This window comes from Thermobia domestica, chromosome 15 (assembly GCF_964235325.1).
Source record: "Thermobia domestica chromosome 15, izTheDome1.hap1.1, whole genome shotgun sequence".
In the NCBI taxonomy this organism is placed as follows: Eukaryota; Metazoa; Arthropoda; class Insecta; order Zygentoma; family Lepismatidae; genus Thermobia; species Thermobia domestica.
Window position 1 is genome coordinate 21,342,850 of NC_137468.1, and position 21,352 is coordinate 21,364,201.

The following is a 21,352-nucleotide window of genomic DNA, read 5'->3' on the forward strand; positions in this document are numbered from 1 at the left end:
CCTGTAATGAAATATTTCCTACCGTTAGTATTACATCATAAATTCCAAAGAACAATAACCATATTCTGTTGACCATACCTACGCTGAATATTAGCATAATAGCATATGTCTGGATCAGGAGAAAAGTACATACTTATAAATATGATAAATATCCGGCCGGAAATAGCTGTTGTACCTACTGATTTGATGTCTTAATCTCATTGGTTAGAGTATATCAGGCGATTTTCTTCCTTAATTATGATTGGACAAATGAGTCTAACATACAAGCGGATTCAAAGAAAATCCTTCATTTTAGGGTTGAACACTGCTTGGAGAAGACATAGGTAAGGCTCTCTTCAATAGCTGATTATTCTCTACTATTTAGAACAGGTCTTTCTATTATAGTTAATCATCAAAATTGTCTTAAATTATGTCAACGTTACTGCACATAATTTCTTACACTTATCTTGTTTGAAGTTATAAAATATCGTTTATATACAAAGCTGTCACCCAAAATTGAATGCCCAACCACGGTAAATAAATTCAGAAGCACTGACAATAACGTTACTGGAAAACTCTGTTTCTGTTTTGATATATTTATTGCTTTTTCCTTTTTATCCTCTTAGCACTGAGGCTACACAAGACTCAGGTCTATAGTTTAACGTTGAATCACAGATGTTTCTACATAATTCAATTAGGTATGAATGCGGCGAGTTGATTTTATTTCCAGTTTATGTCCAAATATATGCATTATTTTAAAAGATGTGGGAAAACATTAAACACAACTATTTTTTTAGTTCTCTTCTTTTTATTATAGATGCTATTTTATACCCAGGAATGAGGAAATTTGGTTACAAATACACCGTTTATTAAATTTTATCTTACATATTACAAGTGGGGTGGGAATTCAGTTTCATACAACGCTGAGAATTATGTTAAATAGTTTATTGCCAACCAGCTAACTTATTATGCCATAAGGAGCCCACCGATTACCATCGAAGACGTATTATCTTTCTTTTGAGAATGATATTTTCTATCAAACTATGATCAGGAATGATAGAGTTATTCCCAGAGAAATTACTAGATAGTTTGTTTTTAATTGCAAGTAACTAATTAGATACCTGAAAATCATATGAGGATAACCGCAATAAATTCTATTTCAGAGAAAGCGAATGCAGAGAAGCTGCTCCCATAAAGTTCTTAGCAAATTGTATTTAGGAACACTATATGTTTGACTCTGCTTAGACTATTTTACCCGATTATTTTTTATATCTAGTTGCCGTTTACGTATTTGGCTTAATGTTCACTCTAATGTTACTTATTTGATTATATGTTTCATTCGTTCAATATCATAAATAATTTCATAATAAAGGAAATTTCATTATAGAAATTTGCATTTCTGTTGCAGGAACTTCCAATATGAAGGTCACAGTTGTTGGACTTCTGACCATCCTCGCGTGTGGTTGGTAAGTAAAAAGGGGTCGTTTTTATTCTTCTTTTTCATCTTAAAGCTTTTGACATTAATTCCGTACAAAGTAGTGGAAAGGGATTGAGTTTTACCAGCAGTGCAAAATAACTGGTATTCGTTCAATTCCTGGTCAGATATTTTACAAGATCATATGGAGGACTTTCCCTATATTCATGCTTGTCTCATTCAAAATAATTTCTTGCTACTTACTATCCATAACATATCCATTGGAATGAAATGTCTACAGTATTGGAATGTCTGTTACGCCAGAATTCATTAGAGTTTTCTCATCTTAACTTGGCTGTAAGAATACTTCAAATACATTTCATGTAAGTGGGGATATAGTATAAAAAAGTCACATGAAGCCATGTTCAGCGATTAAAGGTATGGCGTACGAAGGAGATGGACTTGTACAGAAAGTGTGAGATCAATCATTATCACGGTGCAAAACCTACTGTCCGGTCGTTTACAACAAACGGAATTGTAGAAACGTTAAAGTTATCTGTACAGAACTCCGTATTTACAGTTTGGCTAACTTGAACAAGTTGATGATACAATATCTGAAAAATGTTTAAAAAAACCTAATGAACAATACTTCGGTTTAGAATTCAATTTGTTTCACCTTTTGAGTCAAGAGCATTAAGAATATTTCCATTGGAACTCCATTTCATTGGTATTAGCATCACAAAAGCAAAAACATCGTAGATCAAACTGAGCTTAATTGCAATCCATGGCTGACATATTGAACTCTCGCGCAATCACAGTTTCGCTCAGTAACTTATCTTGCAATCCATGCACGAGTCTGCGTGAGAAGTCATAGAGACTATCAGGTAAATTAAATGTAGTTTATACATCATCTTCGATCGGCGACATTTCTTATATCAGATCCCATAGGTTTTAATTTAACTAACTATGCAATTACTTCAGAATACTGCCTCTACCATACTTTCAACGCTCTCAAACAAAACTGAATGGGGTTCAGCAATGAAAGTCTGACCACTTGACTATATTTGGCTATACTTGACCACTTGACTAAAAATATAATATCATAACAATGTCAAAATAATTTTGATTGAGAGGTAATAAAAAAGTGATATATATAAAGGAGTAAATCCCAACTCGTTTTTCGAAGATATTATGCTAAGGATCTTGAATGTTTGTATAAATTTTTCCTTAGCTCTAGGCTGGATATAAAATACGATTCCGAGATCCAACTTGTAAGAGGAGGAAAACGTATTTATGTAACTCTACTAAAATCTAACTTATATCAAAAAACATTTTGAAACTATAATATATCTATATCTATATATCCATATATGTATGTATGTATGTATGTATGTATCTATCTATCTATCTATCTATATCTATCTATCTATCTATCTATCTATCTATCTATATATATATATATATATATATATATATATATATATATATATATATATATATAGGTCCGTATTTAGGGAGTGGAAATGTGCACTACTCCACCCCCTTCGTTGTAAATTTACAATATCTAAAATGAGTAGCTAGCATTGAAAATACCAATGCTTTCGGAAACTTTCTGCCATCATGTTTCCGTTTGGGGCTTAAAAGAAAACAGAGCTTTGCAAAAAGCAATACTTTAAGTTCATTTTCAAAAGGTTGAAGGAAAAGGATTCACCAAGAAAAACAATATAGCATTTGTCAAGTAGAGAAGAAATTAGAAGCCAGGAAGAGAGAATATTTTATTTCCTGCATAACACTTGCGATAGGGTTTCCAGATTTTTTTAAGGAGAAACCGGGACACCAATCTGAGGCTATATATAAGGTCAGGGTTCCTACTCGTTTGGTCAGAATCAATTAATTACCTGTCTTTTCCAGATTTACTACTTGCAATTTTCTAGTTCGCTCTATAACAGTTAACACAAATGAAGTCCTACAAGGGATGTATAAAGAATGTGGAAAGGTATCATAAGAAGAGCTGCCTGCCGTTCCTTGTTCTGAATTCTGTTTTGTTGTCTTTAACAGGTCTAAATATTGCGCCAATTACAACACACTCTTCCACTTATGATTGAAGAAATACTTTTTTTTTATTCTTGCGTCGTCACCTGAGTCACGTGAATAAAAGACGTGAAAATTAGGGAGTCACGTTGTCTTAAAAGGAATAAAAATTTAGCATTTAGCAAGAAAAAATACATTTCCGCTAAATTCAGAACGACAAACAAAAAGTAAATCTCTTTAAAGATTTACGCAGGCTCTCCAGGTGTTAAAAAACTATCAAAATTAAGCAAGACATATCATACCTTTGTGTGTTTAACTACCACTTCTTGTGCTAGAGTAAGTTGATACGGAATTTAAAACCAAATTACTAAACATTTTATCAGATAAAGGTAAAAATATAAATCCAAAATTATTGAATGCGTGCACAGCATCTTTACAAATATTTATTCACACATGGGAAAGTATACTCAAGACAACTCAGTTCTGTAATTGTTGAAGTGGGATTTCAATTGAAACTTAGATGTAAGACTACGGATCTAAATGCGACACACACTCAGGAATTCTTCCACATTATTCTTACAATACTAGAAGTGAGCTGTTCGAAAAATGAAGCAAATTTTTCACATTAATTGTATAAAACATGTAAAAGATATTTCGGACTCTTAGATTAATTTGCGAAAGTAATATAGCAAGCAAAAACTTCAAGTGCCGCTTCGTACGAACACGGGTTTCGCTGTTACACAATACTTTTCTATTGGTGTAAATTTCTGCTGTAAAAAATTAAGATTTTTATTATTAAAATGTTCTGAATTCCCTTCCTCTTACTAAGGTAATGTTCATGAAGGTCTTGAACTCTTTTCCACTAGGTCTTAAGGAGCAGTTAGTATGATTTCCCAAACAAAAATATTGAAGCTAACAATAGTTTTCACTAAGCCCTGCTTGAAAATAATAATAATAAAAGTGGAAATTTAAAACCACAAGTTGGCACCACTTTCAAGCACGTCTTATAAGAAATGTCTGATATAGAGAATGAAAGTTTTAAACAACACGTTCAGAGTAGCTAAAATCATCCACTCTCAGGCAAATACCTTGACTTTTCCAGCTTCATGCACTCTGTCTTTATACAATGTGGTAATGTTGTCACTATATTGTAACAAGCATACGAACATGAGTTTTATTTTCAATCTGAAGAACGGAAACTGGGACAAAGAGGCGTCCCAAAAGAATTTTCGGTATAGTTAATTCTTTCATTGAAAATCGGAACGTCTGGCAACCCTAACTTGTAACCCTCTTTAAAATACTTTCCTCAGTTCTAGGCATCATGTGTTAACAACACTGTCACATGTAACTTAGAAGAGTTGCAGTGTGATTGGTTATTTTGGTAGTTATTGGTGCACCCGCCCTCAGGCAATCCTGGATCCGGCCATATGTATAGATTGAAACAATAAGATTTTGCCTAAATTCGTGCAAAGAAAAGACATTCCTCAAGTATAGTAATAAAATGTCAAAGTTCGAAACAAAATACTGAATATTCATTTAAGTACAGATATCGTTCTACGCTGACCATATGCTGTTTATACTAACGTAAATAACAAATTTTCAAAATTATATATATATATATACATATATATATATATATATATATATATATATATATATGTGTATATATATATATATATATATATATATATATATATATATATATATATATATAATGTCTTCTAATTAGCAATATATCTCTCTTAGGGCTACTGTCGTTGACGAACCAGAATTACAGTGTGTTTGCGGAGTTTTCAATGCTACAACGGTTGACAGTGGCGTCGGCAATGAACAACCTCTTGTGAAGACTCCAGTTGACGTCGAGATCAACTGCAACGAGGAAGGTTACAGCAAATGCAGCAAGAAGTGTGTCGCCGGGGTAAGTATGACTCCCTTAAGATTAGTTAAATCCTAATGGATCATGACAATGCCAATATGGAACCTGTGGTATAGTCTTTCTATAAACAAGGAATTTATATATTAACTATTATATTTTACTTGTTCATGCTTTCCGTGTCTTATTAAACTTTTCTATGCTATTCTTCCATTTCTTAAAAAGTTATGTTTTCTTTTCAACACATAACTGCCGTATCGTCTATAAAATGGAAGAAATATGTGTTTACGTGTTAAGAACATACCCATCAAGTTAACTCTTTTAAAAACAATTGCAAAGTTAATTTATTAATGACATAGGGAGACCACCGATAAGTATTCCACTGTTTATTCAAAACTTTTAACAGAATTGACAGTGCAGATAAACTATTTTTCTGGTATACTTTCTGGTCTAATTCTTTGCTGTTTGGTTTCAGTTGTAGGGCATCTTATGCAATATATTGTTATGAACGATTTGTTTATATTTGTAGACATTGCAAATAAATATTCACCGTTCTTATTGCGTTTTATCTAACTTATTTTCGATCCAATTTCTAATTCGAATTTTAGACGATTGGATGAATTTTAATCATCGAATTTCAAATGATATCATAAAAATAGAAATGAAGCTATCAAATGTCATTGAATAGTTTATATATGTTTCTCTAATTTATAATAATGAAATATGTTATTGCTGCTCAGAAATCTGTGGCTTCAGTTTATAGTATCCTGATCCAAACATTGTTACTTGAATATATATATATATATATATATATATATATATATATATATATATATATATATATATATATATATATATATATATATATATATATATATATATATATATATATATATATATATATTAAGAGTAAGTTACATTTTATTTTATACATCTTAATGTTTGAGGAAACATCTTTTAAAAATCACTATACTCTTCCCCTGAACCGTGTGCTAAAGAGCATGTTAAATGGAATATAATATTATTGGATAACGACTCTTGTGAGGCTTGCATTTGTTTTGATTTTAACCCACGCTGCACGTTGCCAACTTCTCATTGCTTCACATGAATTGGAACGAAAAAAAATTCTGAGATCCCTAACCACTAAAACAGAGACTTTAGACAGTGTAGGGCTGAATGCTGTAGAAAAAAGATTTTAATTGATTCATTCTGTCATTCTATTGCGTTAAATTTTATTATCAATTTTCCAGAGATCAAACTTTATGTTATTCTTCCATTCTCTTCATACCAACCTAAAAACCTTTTCCAAAGTGCTTTTTACCTAAAACTTGATGAATTTTGTGATTCAAATATATCATTCGTATTAGATACTACAAGGTTAACGTTGGAAACCTTGCAAATAGTTCTGTTTGTATTTTTCGATCCGGAATATCGAGTTTTTCAGTGTTCAAAGCTGACGTAGTTTTCAGTGTTTGTTTCAGGACGCAAGGAAATGCAGGAAAGGAACCTTTTGTATATAGGCACTGGATAAGCTTTTCCCAATTGTTATTTTTATTTCTCTTGTTATTAATATTATTACTCCACTGTAAGACAAGCTATTCAGTCTACAAATATCCTTCTCAACAAAATAATATATATATATATATATATATATATATATATATATATATATATATATATATATATATATATATTAATAAAATGCAAATTAATCTGACTTATGAGAACCACAAATAAATATCTAACTTCTTTTTAACCTTTGAATGCATGGTACCTACAAGGTGGCAATTTGTATATTAACCAGTGTTTCCGATTTTTACCAAGCTCAAATAAAGCACATTTTAAAAAGAGAAATTTAGAGTCACTCAGTAACTGCAAATGATCTGTTTTTAATTTTGAAGTAAACGTTTATCTAAAAGCCTTTACATGTCTATTTGATCCATGTTTTATAGGGTTAATTTACTTGTGTAATACACTCTATTCCGGAAACAAAAATCTGTACAGTACCTTTAGAAGTAATGCTTTGTCCACAGTAAATGGCTACTTAGGAAAATCTGCCTATTACTTTTATTATTACTTCGAAGTTAGTTCAGGATTACGAGTACTAATTTAGAATAGTATTTGATTTAGATTGGATTTCCAACTTGAAACTAATTGCAAAATTAAAGTGAGTATTTAACTCTTTTCAGGCCCACACATTCAAGTCAATTTCCAGCAGGATCCTGTGTTCCTTGGTGAAAGAGAATCAGAAAGGATTTAAGGTTAGCCTTTTTGAAATATATTATTTCTCCAGACGTTTGTAGTGTAGGAATATCTAATGAACGATAGCATTTTAAAATATAAACTATTTAAGTAGTAGCAGAAACATACAAAAAATAGAGTACAAACAACTGTACTAAACTAGCTTGCTTTGTGTAAACTAAGTCACATTATTTTGTAGTTATTACTGAGATATTTATTTGCGAAATACAACAAAATGATAAAGTTATTTCGGAAAACTTCATCCGAAAAAAGTCACTTTGGAAAGTGAACTTCGCTTTGGTATTTATTCACGAAAAAAATTCTTATGTCACGTACCAGGGTTATAAATGAGATATATTTTTATGGAAGATGAACAAACTCTCACGGGTTGTACTTGAGAAAGTTGCGAACAAATAACTTACTTCCAAGAGAAAACTAATCCATGTGGATATTTTTTATGAGAATTATATACACATCATTGATAGTTTACTAATAAACACAGAAATATCACAACTATCGGGAGCTGTGTTTAGCTGTCGAAACGTTGTTCGGCTGCAAATCACTATAGATAGAGAAACAGGTGGAAGTTATCTTATCTTTCAATGTAATTTTTCAATCACATTACAATCAAATTTAGACATACGTCCTTCTTGTCTAGTTCTTACCACAGGGGCACACCATCACTGTTGTACCATATTGTAACACTTTGTGGCAATTGTGATCCAGAAGAAGAGAATTGGAAAAGTGAGCGCAGGAAGCACAGTCGGGGCAAAGTGCGGTGTCGGGGATTTAGGAAGAGTGGTCAAAGATGACTTAATCATATTGCTGTATATTATGCAACGTTAGATTTAATGTATGTTGATGTGCATTATCATGTATTATTCCTGCGCTCACTTTTCCAATTCTCTTCTTCTGGATCACAATTGCCACAAAGTGTTACAATATGGTACAACAGTGATGGTGTGCCCCTGTGGTAAGAACTAGACAAGAAGGACGTATGTCTAAATTTGATTGTAATGTGATTGAAAAATTACATTGAAAGATAAGATAGGGTAGATCGTCGGGCGAGAGAGACTACCTATAAATAGATAGTATAAGAGATAGAGTAAATCTCAATGACTTTATACTCCATGCCTTTCATGTAGTTTGTTCTCTAGCAAATAGATATTATTTCACTTGTGAGTGTTTCTCAGTTTAGTTAGTTTACTAGCGACATAACGTTCAAGCAACGTAACGTTCAACTAAACTTAATTAAATGAATCAAAGGCAATATGCTGGAAGAAAGCCTTCAAAGTCATGATCGGACAATAACGAGCCAAGAATTCATTTTAATTTTGAGTCGTAATTTATGTGTCAAATAAATAAAACAGCAACCCCTTAACTTAAAATTCCAAGGATACTCGATATTATTGAAATATTCTGTAAACTTTATTTAAACCACGATTTTGGACATCTTGTTTTATGGTATTACTAGTTATGTTTATAGATTTAAGATGATATACAATTCTACTTACTTGAAATCTTAGTTCTAATTTTATTTGTAGCTAAGTATCACGCTGATAATATAATCTTTCGCAGTGAGCTGACTGTGCTTCCTAATCTATCATCCTTGATTATTTGAAAGACTTTCCATACTAGTCTCCGATGGGTAGTAACGAAGAATTTACTGTAGACATAAAAGTACAATGCATCATAATCTATACCTACTGTTAGTCTCAGAAATAACAAATATTCTTGAGATTTAAAAATGTCTTATCCTAAAGCATTGCAAATATCATAAAATGTGTTGTTTTTGATTGTACGTTCCTGCACAGTAAGTTTTGATGGTACTTTGCTGTGAACTGCTTACTTCAGTAATTATTTTTCCAGTCTTCTGTTTACGTTTTCACAAAACAATTTTTTGGCATTATTGGTCATATCCTTACAAATTACAATAGGCAATAACATCAATTCTATCAAGGAAAATAAGTAGTAAGTTAAAAAATAACAAAATAATAATTTAAGAAATAATAAAATAATAATAACAATCAATAAATGTTCAATATGTAATTACTTTCCCTGCTTGTTTGAGTTTATGAACATTGAAATCTTTGGCAGGTGGCCGTATATTACAATGGGTGCAACAAGGATTGGATTTACACAGGACTAACTTCAAGTGGGACCTTCTGTTGCAAGAACTCTAACTCCATTCCTTGCACAAAGTAATGGGTACAATGGAGAATGGAACACTTAAGACGATCCAAGCATGATGAAGGATTTCGATTTTTGTTTCTAAAGTCTCTTTCTGTAGGTATATCATTTCGCCTTCTACTATCATGTAACTTTAATTAACAATAAAGAAGCAAATTATAAAATAATATTAGTCATTTCTTTTATTTTTATGCTTTTCGGATCTTGAGTGATGGCTTTATAGGACATTATAACGTAAACGCCAACACAAATAAACGATATTCAAAAGGTTTGTATTTTCTTTATATTTCTTGAGAATTTTTTACACATTAAATTAAAATGTGTTATATAGAAGGTAATAGAAATATTTAAGTTTTTTGGATACTAAGTATGTGGTTAAAACTTTATAGGTTGCACGGTGACTCAGTGGAAAACACTTACCTCTGGTGCGTGGGATCTCTGGTTCGATCCCGGCCAAGTAACCTTGAGGTGGACAACACTGTGTCCATGAGTTTTCTCTGGTTATTCCCGTTTCCTCCTACATTCTCATTTCACCAATTCTTCCATCATCCTTCATTTGCCTTGATAATCCGCCTCCCTTAATGTAGAGGGTATAATCGTTAGACGTTAAACTGAAAGATCTTTTAAAAACTTAATACGCAGAAATTGTTTAAATGTTACTCATTGCCTCAGAAACATCTCCCCGATCAAACTTAATCAAGCTTGATATAAGTCGTTACCCAAATATCCAATATTCCATTATATTTTTGCTAATCTTTTTCTATTTACTTTTCTCCATAACCCTGTATAATTTCCATTCTCACTTTAATGATATATTCATCCGTCAAAATGTAGTCAATCACCCACATTATATTTTATGAAAATATGTCAACCTATTGCTTAATTTTGTATTGTTTATGTCTTTTAATCTACCAATTTGTGATTTATTTTCTTGTAACATTGATTTTCCTATATGATTTTCTTTTTGAGACCATAGCATTATGATTTGTCTTATAAAGAAATTACAATTTAATCTTCAAAACTAGAAATTCACATTTCGTATTAATATATACTAAATTTCGAATTTAGAGATATATACATTTAATTATCATTGGCAAAAATTCGTTACATTAACTTCCTTTTTAAAAATATCTTAATATTCATTATTTTTCAAAGCTTTGTCTTCTGATAAAATTGAGAAAATAATATTGTTAAAAATTTCATGATCACATGAAATACCAAAACTGTGAATATTATTTACGTTTCTGAACTTTTTTCTTCAGGTATAGTTTATAAATATAAATATAAGTGGTAATCTATTTTTACGTAAGGTGAAAATGGCCACCAAATTGATAATAAATAATCAAAGGAAATAAATAATCAGAATTAAAGAATGAAGAAAATTATATACTGTATATTATGTTCATATAAAATGCTACGCGGAGTTCTAGATCTTAAGTTCAATGCTGCCTAAGTGTTGCCATAAGTTTATGACCAATAAACAAAATTTGCAAACTTTTGTTTTTTTTTCACACTAAGTTGCCTAAAATATTAGGAGGTAAAAGCAGATTTGACTTTCGCAGATAATAATTCAGACCATGTAGAATGAGTAGAATTTGCCTAAGGTTTTGAGCGTCTGAACATAGAGAAATTATTAATCCAACCCATTTTTCCGATCATGATAACTCTCAAAGATGAATAGTCGTTGTTCCTGAGATAATTATCAATACATCACATCGTCCAAATACTACTTGAAATATATATTGACTTCAATGCTTAAATATAGTGGAAGGAGGATGGAAAAAGTGTGCTAATGATAGGAGTTAGGCAACGTGCTTCACGTTGTTGTCCAATGGGTTGCAGGCTTGAAGCAACTTCCGAATGGAATCAAGAATTTGAATGTTATTAAATACATTGCAAGAAAAATTAGCTTTCCATTCAAATTCTTCATTCCTTTCAGAAGGTGCTTGAAGCCTGCAACCCACTGGACAACAGCGTGAAGCGCCGTTGCATAACTCCTAGCGTTAGCACACATCTCTCTCAACATTTAAGCATTGAGGTCAATCTCCTCTCTTATATATTCATATACCTTTGTCAAAACACACAACAACGACAACAACAACAACAAAACAACAACAACAACAACAACAACTACTACTACTACTACTACTACTACTACTACTACTACTACTACTACTACTAATAATAATAATAATAATAATAATAATAATAATAATAATAATAATAATAATAATAATAATAATAATAATAATATCAAAAGAACACCAACATCACCACAAATAAACTAAGTATGTTTTTCATGTAATATGTAGCTCAGAATCAAATGAAACATTATTCACCTATACAGCACAGAGTTAACCATGATATACAACCACAAACATATCAAACGAAAAGCAATATTACTCTAAAAAAAACATTCAAGAATCTCCTACAATTGAATAACACAGATAAAAGACAATCGAATGACTGGCTCAAAAAAGTAGAATATTTTTCGAAACAGTGGGATTTATGATGGTCATCCAAAGCATGGTGATATCCTGAAACTACTGTCTTGAAACCACTTGCATTATCGTATATATTGAAGCCAGAAATAGAAAAACGTAGAAAATGTGGAGACACACCAGTGATAATTGAACATATCAAAAGTTAATGTTTTATAATGGTTCGCACAGACTATCTGAAAAATTATGACAATATTGAAAACCCATTTACCAGATTCTGGCACATAATATAAACTAATTGCCGACAGCAAGCCATACTACAAATATAAACCAAATCCAGTACTTGGAAATTATAAATATAAACTATACTAGGATCGGGAAACCAGAACGGACGTAACGTTACCTACGAACAGACTCGAAAACACAAACACCAATAAACTGGAAGAAGAAGTAACTCTTATAGATATAACAGTGCCTCTGATGATGACACAACATGTATTATCTGTCACATAAGAAAATGCATGCCCCTTACTACGAGGATGAAATTGGTACGTGTACCTTTTTTTACTAACTCGCGATTTAATTAAATAATTTAAAGTACCGATCTCTAACAAAATAGATAAATTCATTATCTTTCTGTTTGCAGTTCATAGAAGACACTATAAGAACATCATGAAATTTAATAAAAAGTAGAAAATAATACTAAATTAATTCTCAGCTTGAAACTTATGGCTATTAGCGACATATGTGCAGAGTAAATATGTTCTGTATCATGTTATTCCGTGGTTCATTGGATCCGTACAGAATTCTTTATCCACAGGACAAACATTCGATGGTCACGCTTTGCTTTTTTTCATTGATCAGATAGAGCAATAGTGGAAAGAAAAACATGATTACAATTTTAGGTGTGATTCGACATCCTGCAATTAGTGTGGGAGATCCGAGTTCGATTCTCGGAGGATGCTCATGTGGTTCGGATTCCACGTTAATCAGTAGGTCTACGTCTTATATAGCCTTGTTGCTGAACGAAACGTTAAATTCAAAATCAACTCAACTCAGCTCGACAATATACAATCCATTTCTTTTGTCAAGTAAACAGGATGAAGTAGGATTTCATAAGCATAAAGATCGCTATAGATTTTCCTATTAACAGGAACTATGAATAAGTTTACAGCTGAAAACTAAATTGAGTTGTCTCCAACTATAGTCCATTAATCCATATTAATCCATAAACTATAGTCCATATATGGGTTTCAGTTAATTTATGTGTGGTTAGCACATTGCCTTCCATATCTTTATTTCGTGAATTCAATATAACTAAAATACGTCAAAAGGTCACTATGCCATTACAATTCTTTACATAAATAAATAAAATAATGAATATATTTATATTTCAAGATATCGAAGATAATGTTTCAAACGTTATGAACTATTCTATAATAAATTAAGTAAATATTCTTTTATAAATAAACTCCAATGAACTGCAAGGTATTAGAAGTAGCTAAAATGTTTGCCCTTATATGCTGAACCACAAATGTATTGAATAGGTAGGGACTCTTCACGTTGAACTGTACATCTTGAATTCGATTCTTGATAGAATCTGAAATAAGTTAAGAACTTTAAATCTTGAAGAACCCAACACGGGAAAGGGTTTTACGAAGTAACTAATGGAGTGACTATAACACTTATTTAGCAATATATCATCTTGTACTATGCCATATGAAGTGGTTCTTTCAAGAGGACTCATTTAGAAAAGCGCACAATTTGCAAAGAAAAATGTTTTATGACAATATTATTTAATAGAATGCTAATGCAGCATGACAATAAATTCTTTCCCTGATAGTCCGGAGATCATCACTATCATAGGTATTCTGCCATTATTAACAGGTCACTTGCTGCAACCGCAAAGTTTACCTGCTCCACGGTCTTCAGTAAACGTCTCGTCTTCACGTACGATTTCTCTCTTTTGATATCGTCTATTAATTGTAACCTCATTCTCCCCTTCCCTCTCTTTCCTGCCACCATACCCTCTAGCGCGTCCCTTATGATACAGTTCCTTATTAACTAATGTACCAAGCAGTTCCTCCTTCTCTTCTTAATAATACATAAAATTGTTCTTTCTCGCCCACTATTTCTAATATACTCTCATTCGTTTTCCGCTCCACCCAGCTAGTTCACTCAATTATCCTCTACATCCACATTTTGAAAGTTTCCAGTCATTTTCCATCTCTTTTGAGTAATATTCAGGTTTCTGACCCATATAGTACAATACTCCACAAGAAATATTTTGTCTTTTTCTCAACGCTTTATTGAAGGTCTTACAGAGTAGTATTTTGTTCCTCCTAAAGGCTTTGTTTGCCATTCCTATTCTTACTTTTATTTCGCAGTTGCACTTCATGCCTTTACTAATAATACAAAAATATCAAAAAGTATTCACTTGTTCTATTTCCCCCTCCTACTTCTATATTTGACATCGACACCTTAGTTCCAGTCACCATGGCTTTTGTCTTTCTGAGATTTATTTTCATTCCATATTCTTTACAGTCCTTCCTCATGTTCCCTAACATCTTATTGATATTCTTTCCAGATTCTGCAACAAGCGCCAAATTATTTGCAAACCCTACACAGCTAATCATTCTACCTCCTACTGAAATGCCGTATTCTTTTTGTAGGCTCTTTTCTACTATATTCTAGATATATATTAAATAGTGAAGACTACAGACAGTTTCCCTGTCGAACTCCGCTTCCACTTCCACTCTTCTGACATTCCCTCCCCTATTCTAACACTTATTTGTTGGTTCATATATAAGTTTCTTTTGAGTCTTCCGGATAAGTCAACGTATAATTTGCATATTTTTCTTTTCAAATACGTAAATATATCTATTGTATATTCGAATACTGGAAAGCTAATCAGTTTTACTCTGTGCTGTCCCTTCCCTTATGTAAGCTACGTATCACATCCAATCTTCGTAGGATCATGTCTTATTTTACTTTGTTTCATATTACAATCCTTATAATTACTCTGATATTAACTTTCTTCCCAATCCTTTGTCGAGGATTTTACTTCCACCCTTATATTTATTTCCTTTGTCAAGCATCAGAATCAAAAAAAAAAAAAAATTGACTTTCCCATTTATGCAGCTTCTGTCGATTATCTTAGTTTTTCTTGTGTACGTTCTTCTCCATGAGTTTACGGTATTTATGACTACTTTTTCTCTCCCTTAGAAATACGGTCTCTGAAAATAAAATTGCTGTTTCTCTTCTTTCCCTTTCTGAATGAATATATACAAACATTCTCGAAGGTATAAAATTAACTTTTATCCACTCCTAAATTTTTTCTTCAGCTAAAAGGTTACAGCTCGGATTATTTCTTTCCCTAATGGACACTTTGGCTTGTTTCTTCTTCGTTTTACTTCTTCGGTTCATTTTCATTCTCATAACTTATTCTCAAAGTAACAGAAAATGTACAGAAAAATAAAGGTTCTACGTGAGAGTAGAAATGTATCCTTAGATCTCTCTCTGCTGAACAGAAATTATTGTTTCAAAAGAAGTACAGAAATATAGATAATACTGCGAAGAATATAAAAAAAATTAAAAAATATTAATCCGGTACTTCTTTGTAATATATTAATATTATTGAAATGAAAAAAAAATGCAAATAAAAACACTACTCTCCGAATTCTATGTCTACTTCGTTCCTAATGTAATCAGAAAATGTGTTCCTCTGTTGTGACTGTTAATTTACAGTATTTCATTAAACCTAGAAATGTGTTACTAGTTTTGTGGTTAGCGCGTGTCGCATTTCTTAAAGCAAAATGATGTTCATTTGTCTTGGGAAAGCTACTGCTCTTATAGGAAGAATTTTGGTTTAAACAAGCATGCAGGGAATCCATCTGCGGTAGGGGTCTATGTTTTAAATGAGACGCTGTCGGCGTTTATGGTAAATACCACTCAGTGGCGTATCTTCAAAAGCAAGGAAGTCTTTAGTCACCAAGAACGTGGTTTGAAAATTAAGCAATACAATCTCCTAATAGCTGACCTCAATGTGTCACAACAATGTACACTGCTTTACAGTTATGTACAATGAGAGGATAATTTCTCAATATGTAGAGAAACGATAGCATATTGCTGTCCTCTTACACGTTATTGCATTTAACTTTATACAGGGTGAATGAAAAACTCCCACATTTGTGTGACGAACAAAACAAACCGTATTTCAGACAGAAACCTGTTTATTAAAAGCTATCAAATGATATTGAAATCAGTTTGTAATTTCTTGATTTGGATTTCAATTACTCTGTTCTATTGTGTGTTGAAATGACATAACATTTGGCAATACAATTATTATCCATAACTCTCAATGAAACCTCCTACTTTTTGATCAGCTGCAGTTCTGTTAGTAGAGGAGATAGAACAGTGGGATTCATCACTTAGGTTCACCAATCTCCTGCTGTTTTCAGTCGTCTCTATTATTTGGTCAGGAGCTCGTCTTGCGTAAGCAGTCGAAATTGTTTTCAAAAGCAGCAGTGATGCAGAAGCAGCACTGAATTTCCGAACAACAGGTTTAGCGATATATATATATATATAAACTGTTTTCAAGATCATATTATATTTTTGAGTAAACAAATTTCTATCTGCAATATGTTTTGTTTTAATAGCCTTTGAAATGTAGATGGTCTTTCTGGGTCACCCTGTATAACAAGGACAAAATTTAAGAAGAGCAAATCAACAAAATTAGAGCAAAGGAATTTATTTATTATTTATTATTTATTTATTTATTTATTTATTATTTATTTACTTATTTAACAAGCTTTTTGTGTTCGAGGGAAAGGAGGAGGGTAAATATCTGCCTATGATAGCCATGAAAAGCAAGTACTTATAAAAGCTAGTATATAGCATAAGGCAGGGCGCAAAATTTCTGGTCGTTAGGTCGGCATTGGCGACAAGAAATTTAGACCTGGCGACCAGTGCTCAGTAGGAATAGTTTCTGCCTATAATCACAGCTTTGCGCAGTTTGTTTCGCACGAAAATAATTCTCACTGAGTGAGAAGAAACACGGAATGTGAAGTCTTCACAACTGGACATGAACAGTCTTCACAACGTCGTAATTCCCCCCATCTCCCCTATTCTCAATCGATAGATTTACAGTATTTTTTTTCTTTTTAGATATTGTTTCGAAGTTTGCTTCCAATTTTCACATTTTGTGCAGTTTTACTTGTAAGTATTGCTTCACGTGAGAGAGGCTGCAGCATTCTCAACAGAGTTAAGACTGTCTACAGAAATGCACTGAAGACTGACACACTGGATGGTTTGTTGACAATTTCCATCAATAGCCCTTCATTTAAAGACTTTGATAAGAAAACTGCAATCGACAACTGGTACTTCAGTGAAGAGAGAGAGCGTTGAGGTCTTAAAGTAAAATATTATTTTAACATGTATATGAATTGTCTAATTCAAAATTGATTATCCTCAATCTAATTGTCTGGTTTTGAAATGTTATGCCCTGATGTAATCTCTTTCTTTGTCAAACCAATTGGTGTTGGGGAGGGGGGACCTCTCATAATTTGTACGTGAGAGATACTGGCGAACATCATTGTTGAATTGGAGAGTGCGTCTGACTTTGAAATTTTGCGGCCTGTCATAAGGAATTCAATATTATGATCATGTAAGATGCATGGAAATCATATTATAGATGGTCTTTAATATTCTGCCAATTTAGATATTTTGTCTTTAGAAGCATTTCATTTTGATTAAAAGTGGATTATTTCTTGCGTCTTTCTCTAAGCTATGATTTTTACCACACATTCCCACCCACTAACCCATTGATAACGTTTAACCTTAGCGTTTGAACTTTGTTCTAATGTTCTGTTAACTCTGCATTGCTATGGGTTATGAAAGTGGGAATACATAAATTAGAAACTGAATATTGTATTCTGTGTAGCTTTGTAACAATTTTAACAATCTACTGCAGTGGATCTTAACAATCCAAAATAAGTCCTTTTTCATTTCTAGTGGTTTGTTATGTTTTCCAAGACTATTACATTGTTTTAAAATTTCTAAAAGTACTTGAAATAAATTACTGAAATTTTCAGACAATATACGCTATTCACAATTCCATTGTCCTGTTACCCTTCTGCAGGAAAAGTTCTTGGGCAATTAGAATTTCTGTTAAGGTTTTCAACAATAAAACTGTTGTTCAAATTTTTTTTTAGAGAACATACCATATTATAGAAAAAAAATGCATTTACAAATATCCGAGCTTATATTGTCCCAGTTTTTGAATGTGTTATAACTTTTATGTATTGTATTACCATAAGTAGACTTGGAAATTATTATTAATTAACTCTGTGACTTATGGATCCCGGAGGCTTAATACCTCGTTGTCTGGTAAAAAAAAAAAGTAGAAACTAAAACAATTAGTTATAAGCAAATACCTAGAAATTCGGAAATAATATATTTTAATGCAGTCAAAGCTGCACTTTCGAAGTCCACTTTCAGCACACTTGGATCATGCTGTTCAACTCTCTTCCACGGCGAGTCCTTAGTCACTTCTAGTGGTATGATAAGTTTTTCAAAAGTGAAACGTTGTTCTAAAATTTCTAAAACATATTTGAAACAAATTACTGAAATTATCAGACAACATACGTTATTCACGATCCCATTGGCCGGTTATTCTCTTCCAGAACAAAAACTTAGTCAATTTATATTTCTGTTAAATTTTCCAAGAGCGAAAATATTGTTCTAAATTTTTTAGAACATTAAATACTTAGAAAACTGAAATTTTCAGAGAACATACTTTATAATGGAGACAGTAATCCACTTACAAACATCCTAGCTTATATTGTACCATGAAACTGCGTAATCTAACTAAAACATTAACACTACATTGGTGAAGTGGTATTTCCTATTTGTTCAATTTCTGATTTACATAAGTTTGCTGTAACTCTATTCTCATACCACTGAAATATGTGAAAGTACGCCCTTCTCCATCCTCCACGATGTTGTTTATTATATGTTGCTGGTGTCAGTATGTCAGTGAAGTCACATCTATTCGTGACATTTTTTTAAATAAAAGGTGCAGCACGTAGCATTGAAAACTGCTTGGGGCAGTCAGCAATCGTGACAATCAGCACCACACAATAGCTACAGAATCTAATACCTCTGGACCATACTTACAGAATATTAACTCCTTTCTCGCTTTCTCTTGGATTATAGAATGTTAAACAAAGTTGAACATACATTTGTTTCATATAGATTTAATGTAAGCGATACTGATAAATGTAGTAGAAATTTGGCGTCAAATGTATTAAAACAGAATAAACAATAATGCTATTATGTTTAGTGTGTTTATGTTATAATATTCTTCATGGTTCACAGAGAATGAAAATTTGGAGCCAAATATATATATATATATATATATATATATATATATCTTATGTTTATTAAGAACGCAAAAGATATTTATAATCATAGATTTCACTGATATTGTATCTAAGCAAAAATTTGGAAACTAATTCTAGTTGCAGTGAAAACTCATTGGAGCTGCTCCTTTTAATTTTCACATGTCAAAGACATAGTGGAATATGTGAGAAAGTGTGTGAGAAAGCAACTTTCAGATCCATACAATACTCAAGCTGAAAAACAATGTTCATCCCAGCTGGGTAAATTGAACTAAAAACAAATATACATCTGAGGAAGACAGAAGCAATGCGAGTTTACAAATAATACGCTGCGCACATCTAAAAGAAAATGAATATAGACAAGGTTGGAGATTTTCTAGAGAAAACAATACAAGCTTTGTTTTGTTACAGATAAATCTCTGCAGAATGAATATTTGCTTCGAAACTTACAGGAGCAAACTGACGTTTCTCATCGTTGAATTCCTTTGAATAATAACGGACGAATCAAAATGTATGTTATTTTAACTGAAATATCTAATGGAATGTAAACAATTACCTTGAACTAATTCTTTATATAGATAATAAAGTGATGAAATGTGCTGGAAATCTCTTTCTCTATTATTTGAATATTCAGCTTTGAACTTTGTTTTATTTAATAACATACAGGGTAATAGTACTTCGAGGTTCAGTCTTTAACATTACATACAGCATTTTCTGATAACTGTACAGTAAAAGAGATCTTCGTGGCCATACGGTTAGCGTATGAACCTTTAGCGCAGGGAAGACGTGTTCGATTTCAGGGGGAATCTCAGGTAGTTCGGACCCCATGCTAAGTTATAGGTCCACATTTTCTGTAGCCTTGATACTGAAAGAGGTGATAAATTTCAATACAATGAAATCCAGTGCAGTAAAATAATTCTAACAATAGAATGGATTATATTAATGGTCGATGTGGGGAAAACTTTCAATAGAGGAAGCAGATAAAAGTACATATAAATAATACAGAGTAAAACATAAAGTAGAGAAAAGTAAAAATGAAAATGGCATTTTTTAGTTTTACGTCCCACGGTTATAAGAGCTTGAAATGGCAGATAGAAAAGCAAATGAATCCATAAAAGTAGATAATGATGGTATGAGAAGGAGAAGGAGATAACACTGTAATAGTCTAGTATGGTTTAAGCCAAAGAAACAAAAGAAGTGGGACGGACGATGACATTTTCTTTTTAACGAAACTCACTCGTCAGAACATGATTGGTCAAGAGAAGATTTAAAAAGAGAATCTGTATTTCAGAAAAAAATATATATCCATAAATTTGTTAACTAACTTCTGAAAACCTGTCGATATTTTGTGCACCTAATAGCTTTAGAAGTCTGTCTAAATCGTATAATTTTGCAATAATGTAGTAACCATTACAAAATAATTTAGAATAATTCTTTCTCACATTCAATAGTTCCGGATATTGTCTTTCATCTTTTACAGAATTTTGTTAAGCATTAAATCATATGATTCAATATGTTCTACAAACATTCTTTGCCACTTGCTTTCTTCTTCGAGATTAGTTTCCATTCCTTTTTTCTATAAACATTGAGTAAAAACTTTTCTTAGCTTTTATCGGAAATGAAACTGAGAGCATTTTCAAGTCTAGTTGAATTTACTTGCAATAATCTTGGAAAACATTTTCATTCGCATTCTCCTTTCTTCTATATAAGAAGTAGCTTCATTGTTTTCTATTACCTTTAGTATCTACGATCTTCTCGCTTTGTTTATTTATACAACTAAGAA

General features: G+C 32.0%; 1 protein-coding gene across 1 annotated transcript; it reads left to right on the top strand.

The window, feature by feature from the left end:
- Positions 1 to 257: 257 nt before the first annotated feature.
- Positions 258 to 9,895, top strand: LOC145671827 (uncharacterized). Its single transcript, XM_081741056.1, has 5 exons — positions 258 to 323; positions 1,388 to 1,445; positions 5,171 to 5,342; positions 7,487 to 7,558; positions 9,636 to 9,895. Exons 2-5 carry the CDS (start codon positions 1,399 to 1,401, stop codon positions 9,741 to 9,743), a joined length of 399 nt encoding a protein of 132 aa, XP_081597182.1. The 5' UTR covers positions 258 to 323; positions 1,388 to 1,398; the 3' UTR covers positions 9,744 to 9,895.
- Positions 9,896 to 21,352: the final 11,457 nt, after the last annotated feature.